Source organism: Trifolium pratense, linkage group LG2, assembly GCF_020283565.1.
Source record: "Trifolium pratense cultivar HEN17-A07 linkage group LG2, ARS_RC_1.1, whole genome shotgun sequence".
In the NCBI taxonomy this organism is placed as follows: Eukaryota; Viridiplantae; Streptophyta; class Magnoliopsida; order Fabales; family Fabaceae; genus Trifolium; species Trifolium pratense.
The window spans coordinates 37581791-37598120 of NC_060060.1; the positions used below are offsets into that span (position 1 = coordinate 37581791).

The window sequence follows — 16330 nt, forward strand, 5'->3', positions numbered from 1 at the left end:
GAAAGTTCATTTATTTTACACTCCAAATTACACAGGTCCATTCTTTCACCATCTAGTAGAAAACAATTGTAGAGTATTGAGTCCCTTAGTTAGACACAACCGAAGGTGTATTATAGAAAGCAATTTTTTCCTATTGAACTTTTCATGTATGAACAAGTTGAGAGAAATAAGTATTTGATTCCAAGCGCAAGCGGCATTTGAAACATTTATTCCATTCTTTGGCAGAATTTGGCTCTTCTATTTAAAAACAATTTTATTTTTAAAGAAAAAAGAATGTAAGTTAAATCAAATTAAGTTCAAGCCCAAAAAAAGTAAATTTTTTTTTTTATAAATAAACAAAATGACAAATAATTGAAAACTCTCACACACAAGGACCGAGGTTTGAATCTCAATCATGATGTCCGACACTAGCAATTTCGATATTTCTACTCGTTGAGCTAAAAATTGTTGACAAAAAGTAAACTTTTTTATACCCTACTTCACAAAATTTTAAAAAAACATATTTAATCCTTTTATCACATGTAATTTTTGTGATTTGGCTCAAATGATAAGTGAAAGATCTAATTATGACAGGAATACAAATTTACATTGACAAACCTTTGGGTGAATTCGAATTTGATTAACAATATTTTGTCGAAGTTTACTTGTCTACGACCAAACATTAGATTAACAAGACCATTTCTCTAATAATGGAAGGATTAATACAAGAATAATAATTTTATTTCTCCATTATCCAACATTTGCTCTAGAGTCTAGTCTAGTTTGGTTCCGTTCTTATCCAAAAGTATAATAGAAATATCAATTTACTAAGGTATCGTTTTGCTTGACATTTTTTCCTCTTATTTATAACTTATTTAGAGTTTATACAAACAACTTATAAAAATTTTATATATTATTATAAATTTGTCAAGGTAGTTTATGATAAAATAGCTTATAAAATTATAATTTTCAATAGTGTGAACTTATAAAATAACATAAAACTTAATTTATATTGCATAAGCTATTTGCATAAGCTCAAAAAAAGCTAGGCCACGAACCCTAAGAATAAGAAAAAATTGTAACTTTTTTTCAGAGCAAAACTGTAAATTACTATAATTTTTTGTTTTTTTTTTTTTGTTTTTTACCACCAGTTGAATCTGGTTCGGGGGTCAGTTCTGACATCAAGTGGTTCCAGTCCCCTCCTGATCGCAGTTGCAGGGGATCGAACTGCGATCCTCACTACCAAGTTCAGCGCCAATCACCACTAAACCATCTAACGATATTAATGAAAGTAAAAATTAAAGAAAAAGATATTAGTATTTCCACACAAAATAATGACACGTGTTTACTGGTGATTGGTTAAAACAAATCCATGTCAGCATTCACTCAATTTCCTGTTAAAAAGTTTATCACTGCTCATAAAGTACATTTTACAGTTTTACTATTACTACTTTTTTAGCAAAATAAATCGGATACAGATAGGAAGAGAGAAAAATCAGGAGTAATACTCAGCATGCCAACTCATTGCACAATGTCACCCCCAAAACTTGGATTTTTCCTTTCACTTTACCGTATAGCAAAAATCTTAATGGTGATGTTAATAACTATTAATCTTTACTCTTCATAGAAATAGAATCCCTAATTAGAACATTTTGTGCTAAATAATCCCCTAACCACTCCCCTTACAAAAAAAAAAAGTTCATATTCTTCTCCCACTTCTGATGTATTGTATTCACATTGCGATTCTAATTTCTAAAGAAAATAAGTGATTTAGTATGTTGTGAAAGGAAACACCTGATATTTGGGGATGAAGCTGAAACTGCTGCTGACGTCAACGCTAGCCATGAGAGAAGTTCCAAAATCAGAAAACGACGAACCACAACTCTCTTCATTTCCGTTAATAGTGATGTAGGAGGAAGAAGACTGAAAAACAAAGAGAGACGAGTAAGGATCGTTAATGAACGTCACTGCCGCTTCCCAATCCTCTTGTAACAGATTGAAAAGCTCGTCGTCGTTGTCTTCTTCCATTTGCGACGGTTCACACGGCGTTTTGTCGTTAGCGTTAGGTTGAACGGAGGAAGTGGCCATTGAAGAGTGAGTTGGAAGTTGAAATTTGAAAACGGAAAGAAAATGGGAGTAATGAAAAAGAAAGTTCTGGATGGATTTATTGGGATGGAACAAAGGGTATTAGGATGGGTCCCACAGGAAATGGATTGATGCCGTTGATTTGAGTGACACGTGGATGGGATGATCTTAGAGGTTGATGTGGCGCGTCCCTGAAAGAGCGGGAATGGAAATTCACCCTCTATAGTGAGTGAGTCCCACAAAGTTCGTATATGAACGCGCATAAATCAATGTACGAATTTTTTTGGTAACTGTCTTGCTGGATGAATCGCTGTCAAATTTTACTATATCATTTTTTACCTATCATGCTTTTTTCACCTTAACTATCATGCTTCATTTTCTAAATGTTCAACCTCATCTCTCTTTACGTTTTGTGGAGTGATAGCAATATACTCTTTAATAAATATATTCTAACATATTCTCTTCTATTGGTTAAAATTTATATGGGTCCCATAAAAGTTATATGGGTCAACATTTTTTATGGGACCCATGTGAATTTCAACCAATAAAAAAGAGTGTATTGAAGTGTGTTTGTTAAAGAGTGTGTTGCTGACATTATTCTTACCTTTTTAGTTTGTTTACAAAAATAAATTCAAGTTATTTTTCATTAATAAATAATAATAATAATAATAGCCTCAATTCAATCAGGATGAAGAGTGCTAGCAACACACTCTTTAACAAACACACTCTAACACATTCTCTTTTATTGGTTAAAATTTATATGGATCCACATTTTTTTATGGGACTCATGTGAATTTCAACCAATAAAAGAGAGTGTGTTGGAGTGTGTTTGTTAAAGAATGTATTGCTAGCATTATTCCGATCAGGATATTATGGTTAGACCATAATATTATATCACCGTTCTATCTAATGTATGAACCCGATATTTGTTTAATGAGTTTTTTTTGCAAAGTTAATATGTAAATTCAACATCTTAATAAAAGGAATATAAATTGAGTGCAGTCAATATCTGTAACTGCATACAGTTGGAGAGATCGCAGTCGTCCGATTAAGATCGGACAGTTTAGATTTTAAATATTTTAAAAAAAACTAAAACTGCATTAAGATCTGAGCTGTTTGATTTTGATCAAACGGTTCAGAGCAACTGACTGTCTTGGATCCATTTTCGAATAAAAGAAATAAGTTACAACCATTTGTTATGAACGACCTCGAGATTTATACCATATAGCAGAAAAATTAGCAAATAATGGATAAAATTATAGTGAATAAAACGGATAACTAATTAGTTTTTTTTTTTTTTATAAGCGATAACTAATTAGTTTGATTTATAATAGTTAAAAAATTAATAGATGAATCACAGCTAATAAATAAGAATTTTATGTGAATTGGTGGCTTCATTCATTCAAATAAAACCATTATTACACGGTAAGAAAACACACAAGCTGCTTAGAATAAAATGAAGTCTTATTGGTTGATCTTCCATTATTTTTGTATTAATCCACTTTTTAATTAGTCATAATCAGAATTCAGAAGTACTATAAACACTAAAGAGAGAAAACATACAAAAGTTACAGCAAAAAAGGACATTTTCTTTCTTTCTTTCTTTAATGTGAAGAAAAGAGGAAGGGTAGAAGAAACAAACGGACTGATTTGGTTATCTTTAGCTTTCAATACAGCACAAGAGACAGAAAACACATGAATGTGGAGACAATTCATCATGAGTTTTCTGAGTCAGAGAGATAGAAATCAGAAACTAGAAACAACGAATTTCATTTGGCTTAAAATGAACCGATAATACACGACTGTCAGAGGTCTGCTGCAAGTAGCAATATTGGCTTTTATGGGGACCATACACCAATATACGATCCGAGGAAACTGACTTGTCCATGTCCATGTCCATGTCCATGTCCATGTTCAATTAATTCATGATCCCTCTTTGTATTAAAGAAAGTTAACTCTTCTTTGTCACATTAGCAAATTTGAAAATTATTTCCAATCCATTTCATTTGGCAAATACGTACAGAAAATGAAACTTAAATGTTGTACTGTATTTTAATTGTATAAAACTCTAGGTGTGCTTGGTTGCGAGAAGAAATTTCAAAGGAATTCACCTTTCTTCTTGTGAAGCTCATCAGGTGAGAAATTTCAAAGGAATTCACCTTTCTTCTTGTAAGAAAGCAAAAAGCAATGTGGTAGGGAAAGCTGTGTGGCAACTCTGGAACGTGTACAATAGGGGTGGGGGAATAAAATGGATTGGATGGAGATGATGTGTTGATCTAATATTTTAACTAGAAAAATAAGTAAAATGTTAAATAAATTTTGACGATAAAAAATAATAAAGTATATACAAAAAAAAATGAATCAAGTAATTTCATTGCTTAATTTAATTGAATTAACAAGTTTTTTTAATTAAAATTAAAACTACATAAAAGTATAAATTGGTTTTGATAAAAAAAAAGTATAAATTGTTTTTTCTCCTAATTAAAGGTATTTTTGTCATTCTAAAAATGATTACATTCTCTCTTCTCACTTTCTATTCAATCAAGCAAGAGAAAGAGGAGAACACATTTCTTTCATCTCTATTTCTCCTCTCTTTCTCTTGTCCCAAACAATATATCAAATCTATCATATTTCTCATATATTTCTCTCTTATCAAACTTTCTTACCTCTTTCTCTCTTCTCAACTTCTTCCCTCAACCAAACATAGTGTAAGTCCCGACTATTTGAATGCTGTTTTGTTGTCTCGAATTCCTCAAGTCTTTTTAAAAATGAAAAATCAGAAAAGAAAGGGAAAAAATCCAATCCCTAATACTTCGATCAATTAAAAGCATCTCTCATTTTTTGAATCTTGCTATTGTTACTTGGATCAATTAAAAATCAGAAAAGAAATAAAAGGGAAAACATCAGAAAAGTCTTTTTTGAATCTTGCTATTGTTCTTGTATATGTCACCATTGGTGATGAAAGCATCTCTCATTTATCAATGAAAAGAACAAAAGATGCTCAATTGCTTGGATCGTTACTAAATATACAGAAACAAAACAAATCTATTGGAAGAAAGTACTGTGGTTGGAGTTGAAAATGCAAACTTAAAATCCACACCCAACCATCTATTTAGGGAGGACCCAAATAATGCTATGTATTATATATCGACCCCGGTCTTTGTCGAAATATAGAAATGCAAAATTTTCCTACTAGAGAATCAAGCATAAAAACTAGCAATTCATAATCTTTTTGAGCATTAAACATAACCAGCAAAGTCACCGACAGTTTAAGAACATAATGTTTGACTAAAATGTCTCATGTAATTTTCATTTTAAGCTATCTGCTTAGCAAAAATTTCATACAGTTTGATGTTCAATGATTAGACATACACACCACTGGCAAGTAGAAGGAACAACGATCCAAAACCCTGTGAAGAAGAAAAAGACACGAGCATAAGTCTCTAAATTTATACCAGCAGCATCATGTCAAACAATTTATACCAGCAGCATCATGTCAAACAATTTATACCAGCATCATGTCAAACAATGACAGAACAAAATAAAGTATAAACATTACGATACATACCAAGAAGACGGATGCAACTGCTCCTGTAGCTAGCTCCTGAGTAAGATTACGGGTTTTCCTAGAAGAGGTTGCTTCATAACTGCAAAGGGAAAGATGTCAAGATAACAAGATATAACAAAAATATGTCTAACAAAAAGATGTCAGCTGAACATTCATAATTTAATAGCACATGAAACTCAGCTCTCGGGAAATCAGAAAACCTTTCATATTTTTAAAGCTTCAAGATCTCACTTCATCAGTAACACATTAGAAAAATACAAGACTTTCAATAAACTTCTCAAGAAGCATGTGAAAAAAACGAAATATTAAAAAAAACCTTGCAACGACTCGAGTTTTTCAAACAATAGTTTCTCGCAGGAGCTCGAATCACAAGTCTGCATCTCAATTTTTTAGGTTCTCATGTAAATTCTTTTCAAACAATAACTCCTATAAGCTTGTAAGGACTTTTCCTCAAGTGAAGAACCATAAACATATCTTGATTGAAAACTCTCATAAACTAGGAGCTAATCCAAACTAGGCCAAGTCCCCGTTAAACACTCCCGTCGCTAATACCATCGCAAAACTAATTGTATCAATCAATTCGAGGGTCACATTTCACATATATACCAAGCCTTACAAAAATACACACATTCACAGCAATCATTTGCTTCATGAGATTAAAAAAAACCAAGCAACAAATAATGAAAAACTCATCAATTTTGCTTATTTTTGGGTGTTCAAAGTACAATTCAACTTTTTATTTTAAAGTGAAAACTGCACATCCTTGATCCGACAGAAGTTCTAAAAAATGCAGGATCTAATAAGCACATGAAACATGCTCAAGTGATAATGCATATTACTTAGAGCCTAGTCCCAAATCCCACATTATCTAAAGTCTGCAAGGAAATGAAGAAAGGAGCGACGAACTAGATCAAACATTCAAAGGTGGGATAAGGATGGTATAATCACATGCTGAGGTAGCAATGAGGTGGAATTGTAGATGTCTGCGCAAAATCCTTATCCAGAGAGTGGTCATATATGCAAGCATGTAAGGGTGAATTGAGAGGCAGGCTCAAACATAGTTTGAACTTAGGCACTGTCATATCCAAAGGTTGCATTGGAGAGGTGATGTAGATGTGCGTACAAATTCGTTATACAGAGTGGTTATACAGGAATGTTGGGGTGAATTGAGGGGTAGACCGGAACTTAGGAGAGTATAGGCATTATTGAATCACCATAGTTATAATTTTCCTTCCTCTGTATTGTAAACACTGTTATACAAGGATTTGGGTTGTCGTCCAGAACCCTTCAGTAAATAACAGAGTAAAATCTCACTTCCATTTGTGTTATGACTGTTTAGGTAAGAAAAAACATGCTCATACCAGTGCATTAACTCGTTAACAACAAGTGGATAAAAGCGACTGATTCAGTTGAATGAGCATCTACGCAAATTCCCTAAAATCGAAGAAATTTTCCTCTGGATTGCTGGAATGGAATGAAATTATTAAACCATTCCATCCAATATCCACCTTTACTTATCCCTCTAATTCGGACACAACTCACAATGAGATTTTCCTTTCATGGAAACATTAAAACTATAGTAAAACAAATCCATTTCATTTCACACTTTATTTTCAAAATTGATAAATTACACATCCTACAATAAATTAAATCTCACATCTACAAAAAAAAACTCTCACACCAACAAGTAAAATCTGCATCCTACAATTGACACAAACTCTTCATAAAACAATTACTAAATCTCAAAATCAAATCCAGTGTTGTTAATGTAAAATCAAATCGCGAAATCCATGGAAATTAAGCTAAAATGCGGAATGAGAGAAATTGAAAAGGAAAGAAGATGAGATCGGAACTTACATGAAGAAAGAAGCGGTTAAGATGAGACCGATTGCGAGTGTGAAGACGGAGAGAGTAGGGTAGAGTGAATCAGGGATAGGACTCGCGATCGCTTTTGGAGCCTTACAAAGATGAAAATGAAACGCAAAATCAGAATTGAAAAAATCGAAATGAAAACGAAATTGAATTGATTATGAGAATTACCATGTGGAGATCTTGCACTGTTTCTGCAAAGTGTTAAATCAGAATCTACTCGTTCGTTCTCACTCACACCAAACTCAGTTATGTATCTTCTTCGCCGGTCTTCTTTTCCGGTCAACTTGTTTCTACTTAACAGATTATTTTTTGTAATAAGCCCAACTTGCAAGGCCCAAATATTTGTTCAACACCCCCCACTTTTTGCTAATATACACTTTTTTTTAATAGTTGGGATCCTCTTTGATTCCTCAAAAGAAATTGAAGGTCTTTGGAGAAAGATAGACGCAAAAAATAGATACTAGATGATTTCTTTATAATTATATATACATATAAATAAATAAAAAAGGGTTATTACAAAATGATAGTAATTAGAAGTCAATGGTTGAAAGCTTTTTAACTAAAGAAAATGGAATATGAATTGTTCGTAATCGTGGGATTTTTAAAATAAAAAAATATTAAAGTGAACTCAAATGACGATATAATTAGTTCATTGAAAATGTCGGTCTAAATCTTATTTACACTTACGGTGCATCATCATTAAATACTGATGATTTTCATCCTAGTTTTCAACACTATAAACATATGGACCTTAAAAGATAAATGTGCACCTTCACTATTTTTGGTAGAATGCTACATCCATTCTCCCTTCTTTCAAATATAAAATCCACTATTTTGCTTAAAAATGATGATGGTTCATCCTTCGACTCTTTTCTTGTGTTCATAAATAATAGAAGCACCACACTATTGCCTCTCAAAAGTTTATGTTGGGGCGATGAGATTTAGAGGGGTGTATTGGATTGGGATTTCATGGGATTTTAAAAGACTTTTTTATGACAAAAAATTCTTGAGGTATTCAATCAAGACTTTTAAAAAAGTTAAATAAATCTTGTGGAATTCAATCAAGACAAATAAGATTTTTTTTTCAGGGCAACAAAATCCGTTGGTATTCAATTGAGATTTGTTACTACTTTTAAAATGTCTATTGGTATTCAAAAGTCTACCGATTTTGATGGATTCTTGTTTGGAATGGATTTTGAGAGACTTTTTAGTTGAAAATACACTTGACAGACTTTTTCAACAATCTCACCAAAAGCCTTGAGACTTTTTTGAACTCTCTAAGACTTTTTACTTTCATCTGCATAAAATTTCTTCTTCTTCTTTATTACTTTCACACTTCATCATCACTGTACCCGATTTTTTCTTCTTTTCTTTGTTCACTTTTTCAACAATCTCCTCAAAAGCCTTGAGAATTTTTCAAACTCTTCAAAACTTTTTACTTTCATCATCATTATACCGGTTTTCTTCTTCTTCTTTACCTATCAAATATGTTTTTTTGCAAAAAAATATTTTAACAAATTCTACTTTTTTTTTTTACAAAGTTTTGATTAATTACAACGGCAAACAAATTTTTTCCGTCACGCATTCATATGCTTCTATTTTCCATCAATGATGGTGGTGGTGATAACCTTTTTAAACATATACGTAAAAAAAATGTAAGGTTTTTTTTTAAATCTTTGGATTCCCAAAAAAATATAATTTCTTTTATTAAAATTTATTGATTCTTTTAAAATTTTCCTAATATACAAAAGTTTCCTAATATATAAAGTGTTATGAGATCTTGATTGTAAAAAAGCCTTTTGAAAAAATCTCTCAAAATCCATTCAAATCATGTGTTAAAAATCTTGATTGTAAAAAATTCTTTGTAAAAAAGTCTTTAAAATCTCACAAAATCAATATAGTCCAACAAAATCTCATAAAATCATCAAGACTTTTTTTGCCAAAATTGTCTCATAAAATCTCAATCCAATACACCCTCCTTAATATAAGTGGTTGGTGAACGTGATGTGTGTATGAATGTTGTAAACTCCAAGATACTGAGTTCGATTCCTACCAATAAAAAAAAATTATATTGGAAAATTGTTTAATGACATCCAAAACATAAAACTAGAGAATGATGTACTATTTAGAGCATGTTTTGCTAAGACATTAGCAATCTCATTAGTTTCTAAGACATGAATCCAAACAATCTAACCAGTATCATCAATCATCATAAATATGGTGGATAAGGCAACTAAAGCATGTATGGAATGAGTCAATCTACATCTTCATGAAGCAAACAGATGGCAATATGAGAGTCAGCATAAACTTGAATTTGATGATATCCTCTACTCTAAATAAGCTTGAAACCATTAAAAATTACTCCAGAGTTCTGCTTCCAGCACCAAACAAAACTTAAATTTAGTTAAATAGCCAAAAAGGAGTCTACCATATTCATCTCTCACAAGTCACAATACTCCTACAAATAGCATTGCAGCAGGATAACCATTTGTAAACTGGCTTCAATGTTAACCAAGATATTCTGAATAATGATTGGGATGGTTATTACATCAATAAACTGCATGCTGGGAAAACATGGTAAAAAAAAGCAATTGAGGGTTATTACAAAAATGTTCAAAGTGAAAAAAGAAAAATATCATATCTATGACTTTTGTTTATTTTTAATATACATCCATGCATCTCTAGTTAAGAGGTGAGAGCAAACAAAAGTGAGTTAAGCAGAGGACATCTTACTGAGTGGTAACAAAACCAGTGAAAACAATATCCACAAATTAGAAAGTAAAAAAATAATGAAATTTCTCTATGGTAACATAGTCATTACTCTCATTCAAAACCGTGCATGAGACTTTCATCTCGCAGGGCTCCTAAGTGATAAAAGAAAGAAGATTGGTTCTTCTTTACTTTTATGATTTCCTTCCTCGCGTATGTATAAGACCGAATCCATTCGATTTTTACTTTTCAAAAGGATTTGTAATCCTCATTACTTGATCATATAGTTTCATGTTCACAATCACTGACACTGCCACCAGAAAGCCTTCTCATTATCTCCCATAACTGTTTGCTTCTTCCATTTCCCACAGGGCCTGAATAAGACTTTCTTCTAAATGTTTCATACTCCATTCTTCCTACTCTACTTGGTGAATTGAATAATTCTGATGCTGAGAAGCCTCTTTCTATATCATCAACAGATAAATCATCATGCTCTTGGATTGAACTTCTTGAACCATCAACTTCTTTTGCTTCTTCGCATTCATTGCATACAAGTTTTAAAGCCTGAACAACTTCACTCATGAATGGACGGTTCGATACTTCTGATTGCACGCACATTGAAGCAATGGCTGCTACTTTTGCCACACAATCGAAAGGGACATCACGTCCTATAGATGGATCTATAATTACTTCCAATCCTTCTTTACTTGTGAGAAATGGACGAGCCCAAGCAACGAGATTCTCTTGACCAGGAGCTTGTGACATGTCTATAGGTTTTCTTCCTGTCAAAAGCTCTAGAAGAACAACACCGTAGCTGTAAACATCACTCTTAACAAGAAGATGACCTGTCATTGCATACTCCGGAGCCACGTAACTGAATTCATTTTTCAAAATTATATGAATCAGAAAATGCATGATTGTGAAAATCAACCAGAAAAGAAAGTTTCAAGTTTCAACCAAATGCAGATATTACCATGCATTTAAATTCAACAGTTGTTATTAAGGATTAAACATTTCATGTAAAGGAAACAGATAGATGGAAAAAAATTCACAAACCAAACACGCTCTAAAAAACTTCGTACCCGAAAGTTCCCACAACACGTGTTGATATGTGTCTATTTTCCTCATCTGAAGCAGTCCAGGCCAATCCAAAATCAGATACTTTTGGACTAAAATCATCTTCCAACAATATGTTGCTAGACTTGAAGTCCCTATGTATAACACAAGGACTTGAATCTTCATGCAGATAAGCTAAACCACGAGCTGCACCGAGAGCTATCTTCATCCTAGCACCCCAATCAAGTGTGCACTTTTCCCTGTCAACCCCTATCACAAGACCAAATAAGATAAGAACAGTATATTTAAGAATGCAGGGCCTGTTTGAATTGGTTTATTTGAACTTATCTACTGGTATAAGCACTTGTGACACTTGGGAGACATTATGAAAACAGCTTATGACATGCACATAAGATGTTTTCACCTTATTTCCATAAGTTCTCCAAAATAGCTTATGAAAACAACTTATAACTTAGATGAAAACAGTTTGACTTTATTTTCATCTTTTGTTATAGAAATAACTTATACATGAGCACTTATATGATAAGCGTTTATGCTATAAGCCCTTAATTAGGTTGTTTAACAAAACATGGCGTAAAAGATTTAAGTAAGCAAATAAAAAGCAGATTCAAGTACCATGTAAATGAGACTCCAAGCTGCCATTTGGAATGAGTTCATAAACCAAGCAGCGGAAGCTGTCCTCTTCAGCACATATACCAATCAACTTGACCAGATTTCTATGGTGAAGACGACTAAGCATTTCAACTTCAGCTAAGAATTCGCGATCACCTTGATGATCCTCCCTCCTTTTTAAAACCTTGACTGCCACTTTTGTCCCATCTCCAAGGACACCACTGTAAACAAGACCAAAACCACCTTCTCCAAGTATTCTTGAATTATGAAAATTATCAGTAGCTTTCTCAATGTCATTCATACTGAAAGTCTTAGCAGACATTGTATAAGCAGCAATGCTAGATTCAAATAAAGAGGAAACCGAACCAATCCCTCCGTCTCCAATTAATGATCCAGTAGCGGTAACTGTGAAATTCATAAAATTTATAAGGAAGGGGCTATAAAATTAAATGATAAATCAAACCGTCACAATTATTATGTAGTAAGAAACATAGTTTTCTATTTGTAGATATAGCATTGTTTTAATAATCATACATTGAGACAACGGAATAAGCTGGTAGTAAAATGCACTAGCTAATTCACCTGCTTGTATTACCTGATGCTTTGGTAAGAGAATGATGTGAAAGTCGTGGAGTCGATGTTGTTTGACTAACATGAACTCTGAATTTGAACATGACATAGGAAGCAGCAGTACATAAAACAAATGCTACAAAAACTGAAACAGCAACAATGGCAATAAAGCCTTTGCTAAGATCGCCTCTATTCTGCCTCTTCTGTATGTCAACTCCAATAGGCTTTATTGTCCTTCCATTATTGCCATCAGAGGAATAAGGACCACCATTTATCATGCTAATGCTTGAAGGTGGTAAAGGAGGAGAAGGAGGTAAACCTGTATAATAAAATAATCGGATCGAATAAAATTTCTCATCAAAGATATCTGAGAAAAACAGTTAGACCCGAAATTGAAGTTTATATATACCTGGATAGTTCACATATAAAACATCATAGTATCCAAAGTAGGAGGCTTTAATAACAACCTTTTTATGCCAAAACCTGTCGGAAATCAAAGAGAATGTAGTATTATCAAACTTCTCCCCAAGTGGCACTAAATCAATAAGGACTACAGTTTTATCAGGTTGCTGGTTTGCTGCATTGGCTCCCGTAATTCTAACTTGACTTCGCTTCATTAAAATCCCACCGGCAAGTTCAGAAGCCAGCTCCGAGACCAGAGGGAAGAATGTATAAAGAGAAACACTAAGGCGAAGACCGACTCGCATGGGCCAGACACATCTGCAAGGTTCTCCAAGAGGAGAAGTTACATAAGGCTCTGTGCAGACAGTTGATAAACAGTCTGAAAAACAAGTAATCAGAAATGCCTTTTATTTACTTCTCATTCTCACAGAATAAATATCTAAGTAAGAAGTTTATAATACTAATATAGGTACCTGAATTCAATGGTAGTGGAACATGATGTCTTTTTCCACCTGTTGTTGGTGATAATGAGGGAGGAATTGCTCTATCTATATCAAAAGTGTAAAATAAAAATTGGTTATATATTCTGTTGCAGCAAAGAACTCCATTTGTGACACAACTTAATAAATCAGTCAGGTAGTGCAGCAAACCTCGGTGTCTTGAAATGGGAGGAGAAACCATATATGATGGCGCAGGAGCAGGTATGGTAATTATGTGTCTTGAATGGTGATGTTTATAATTTGAGGCCGAAGGTGTCAATGCTGGAGAATGTATCACATGTGGAAATGGCTTTGGTGTTTTGTACAAAGGTGCAGCAATCGGTGCTCTTCCATTTCTCGGATTGATGATTCTTGAAGGAGAGGATATGGGAGGAATAGATGCTGCACCGATACTTTTTTGTTAAATAAGTATCCATGAATTGAAGTATGATTGCACAATGTCAGTTGTATGTTGTAACTGAATTCAAGTTATGAATAAAGACATACCTGAGGCAGTTCGTGTTGAGGCAGGAGGCCTAACAACAGGAGCTTTCCTTGGCGGTGGACTTGCTTTTACAGATGGCGGTGATAATGCTACTGGAGGATGAGAAAATGGCCCTGGACAATGAAAAAACATATATTTTGGTCAGGTGATCCCATAGTTATGTAAGGAATCAAGGGAATGAGATTACCATTGTGTACTGTTGAAGAGCTAGGAGAAATGGTGCTATGTGAATCTTTTTGGTGGGAAGAACCAGGTGTTTCAATAGGGGCTGGATACACATGTAAGTTTTCTGGAGATGGGGATATAACAAGTCCTGAAAGAAGTTAACAATGCATCAAATACTTGTAGAAACTAACAGTAGTAAGAGTTTGACTTTGTAACCGTAAGAGACAGAGTTCAAGTCCTTGAGAATAGTTGTAATGTTAGTAATTCCATGAGAAAAGAGAGAAAATGATCAAAACTTTATGAGCAAACTCAAAATTGACAAATATATGAGCTGTTATTAATTTGACATTTTGGAATGTTGATAATTATTTCAATGTGTTTCTTCTGGTTGATTTTGATATGTATTTGGATCTGGAAAAAATATCTAAGGATGTGTCCAATTGAGGATAATTTTTTACTAAAATTCATACTTTTCTTCAGCATATCTAAGTTCTTTTGAGTATATATTATCATTAGCATTGTAAAGACTTAAAAGAAAGTATGTTAATCAAGTACTTATTATAGCTTAAGCAAAAGTGTTTTTCTTTTGTAACAATCTTTAGAAAAGATTAAAAAGGATTAACTTCAATAAATATATGAAGATTAAGCAAGCACCTACCTTTAGATGCCACTGCAAAGCCAAAGATGATGCAGAACTTCAACAGCTGCAACATCAGTGCAAAAACCACATCCATCCCATTCCAATATCCAAGGACAGACTCTTCAACAATGATTCATACAAATGATTTTGAGGTTGGAAACTATAAGATGCAAAGAACTAAATGAGGTTAAATTGAAGAAGGTCCACATATAGTGACAGACATAAGGTGATGTCTCGCGAAAATACTGTTAATGGAATACAAACCAGAATTGTTTTTGGTGTAAAGGACAAGAGCCAAAACATATGTCTCTTGTGAAAATTAGCACTGGCATTAGCAGAATTTAAAATTTACATGTGATGAAAGGGTAAAAGTTGTTGAACTCCTTTTCACTTAATTAGTTGATTAAAATTGATACAAGAGGGTGGAAAACAACAATATTACACGTGAATTCACAGTCCATACACACCAAGGAACCTCAAAAGAATTTTAAAAAATGGTTTATATATAGCAAATGACTTCTTTCTTCACTGAGAGAGACTACTTATTGTACGTTTAGTATTGCGGTGGTTTTGCTGAAATCACGGCCACTTGCATGATTTTGCAAAAGCTATTTTAACCAAAAATGGATCAAGAGGTGAAAAACTATGTAGTGGCTGATTTTAGTATTGCTTTCACTCCAAACATGCTTAAATGTGAGCATATGATAGAACCTACTAATTAATTAGTGTTGGTATGGTCACAACATATATGTACTTTTATATTTATGTATGTTATTCTACTACTAATATTCAACAGTGAAGTTAGGTTAAAGAAGTGCATGGCATTAATTAATAAACTTTTATTACTTCAATTAAGTGGAGACTAGTTGCCTGGTTGCTTTTCTCCTATTTTGGTAGCTTCTGTTGGCCATCTTGAGACAATGATTCATTGATAAGGGATAACAAGGGATTCAATGCATCTTGCACCCCAAATAAAAGTGTGGTGTCAAAACATATTCTTGAAATGTTTTATTTATCATTTGATAAATATTAGTATTCTAAAAAAAGTTTGTTAATATTGATAAAGATAAATCACGTCTATGTAAAGATGAAGATTTAATAAATCTATCCTCTCCCTAGGGGGGGAATAAAATGGGAGTTGGTGAGAAGATTCCATGGCTCTTTTTGGCAAATACAAGTGAAAAATGTGGCACCCGTGACTTCTCTTACAATGGATGGATGCAAAGCAAAAAATCATGGTTTTTCTTCATACGTCGGCAATATCAAAACAATACTTAGCATTTAGCTTATTTTAGTTCTTGAGGAAACAGAAAAAGACAAGAGACAGATAAGAGAAAAAGAGGGGGGTCACGAGGGTAAAACAAAGGAAAGGAAGGACAGTGCATATGTGACGGCTACTACTTCCCCAACAACAGCCAATCTCCGTGAATGTGATTGTCTACTTGCTTACCTTCAATTTATTTAGTAAAAATAAAATTTTATCAAAGGAATGCTTTTTATTTTTGAAAGAGTGTATACTATAAATGAAAAAAATATATACTTAATCATAGTATTGATTTCCTAAATCAACTGAAGTTTTAAGACGACAATAAAATGTTTGAAGGACCAAAGATTATGTTAGTGTTCTTTGACACCAAAAGTACAAATGAAAAGGAACAATCAAATGA

The 16330-nt window shown here is 33.2% G+C and overlaps 2 protein-coding genes across 2 annotated transcripts; both read right to left on the reverse strand.

Moving 5' to 3' along the window:
• Positions 1-5271: 5271 nt before the first annotated feature.
• Positions 5272-7833, reverse strand: LOC123906081 (transmembrane protein 258). The gene is made up of 4 exons (XM_045955930.1): positions 7673-7833; positions 7490-7590; positions 5633-5711; positions 5272-5474 (listed from the first exon to the last, which is right to left on the reverse strand). Exons 1-4 carry the CDS (start codon positions 7673-7675, stop codon positions 5427-5429), a joined length of 231 nt encoding a protein of 76 aa, XP_045811886.1. The 5' UTR covers positions 7676-7833; the 3' UTR covers positions 5272-5426.
• A 2283-nt stretch (positions 7834-10116) lies between these two features.
• LOC123906082 (receptor-like serine/threonine-protein kinase ALE2) lies at positions 10117-15416 on the reverse strand. Its single transcript, XM_045955931.1, has 10 exons — positions 14682-15416; positions 14046-14171; positions 13861-13971; positions 13525-13755; positions 13348-13422; positions 12882-13253; positions 12498-12791; positions 11906-12307; positions 11296-11539; positions 10117-11087 (listed from the first exon to the last, which is right to left on the reverse strand). The coding sequence occupies exons 1-10, from the start codon at positions 14755-14757 to the stop codon at positions 10493-10495; spliced, it is 2526 nt and encodes an 841-aa protein (XP_045811887.1). The 5' UTR covers positions 14758-15416; the 3' UTR covers positions 10117-10492.
• Between the last annotated feature and the right edge of the window lie 914 nt (positions 15417-16330).

Coding starts and splice junctions, on each gene's coding strand:
- LOC123906082 (XM_045955931.1), bottom strand. CDS start 14,757: ATGGATGTGGTTTTTGCACTGATGTTGCAGCTGTTGAAGTTCTGCATC. Junction 12,792..12,881: donor TTTATATGTGAACTATCCAG/GTATATATAAAC, acceptor TTTATTATACAG/GTTTACCTCCTTCTCCTCCT. Junction 12,308..12,497: donor TTCTCTTACCAAAGCATCAG/GTAATACAAGCA, acceptor TGAATTTCACAG/TTACCGCTACTGGATCATTA.
- LOC123906081 (XM_045955930.1), bottom strand. Junction 5,712..7,489: donor TTAACCGCTTCTTTCTTCAT/GTAAGTTCCGAT, acceptor TTCCCTTTGCAG/TTATGAAGCAACCTCTTCTA. Junction 5,475..5,632: donor CAGTTGCATCCGTCTTCTTG/GTATGTATCGTA, acceptor TCTTCTTCACAG/GGTTTTGGATCGTTGTTCCT.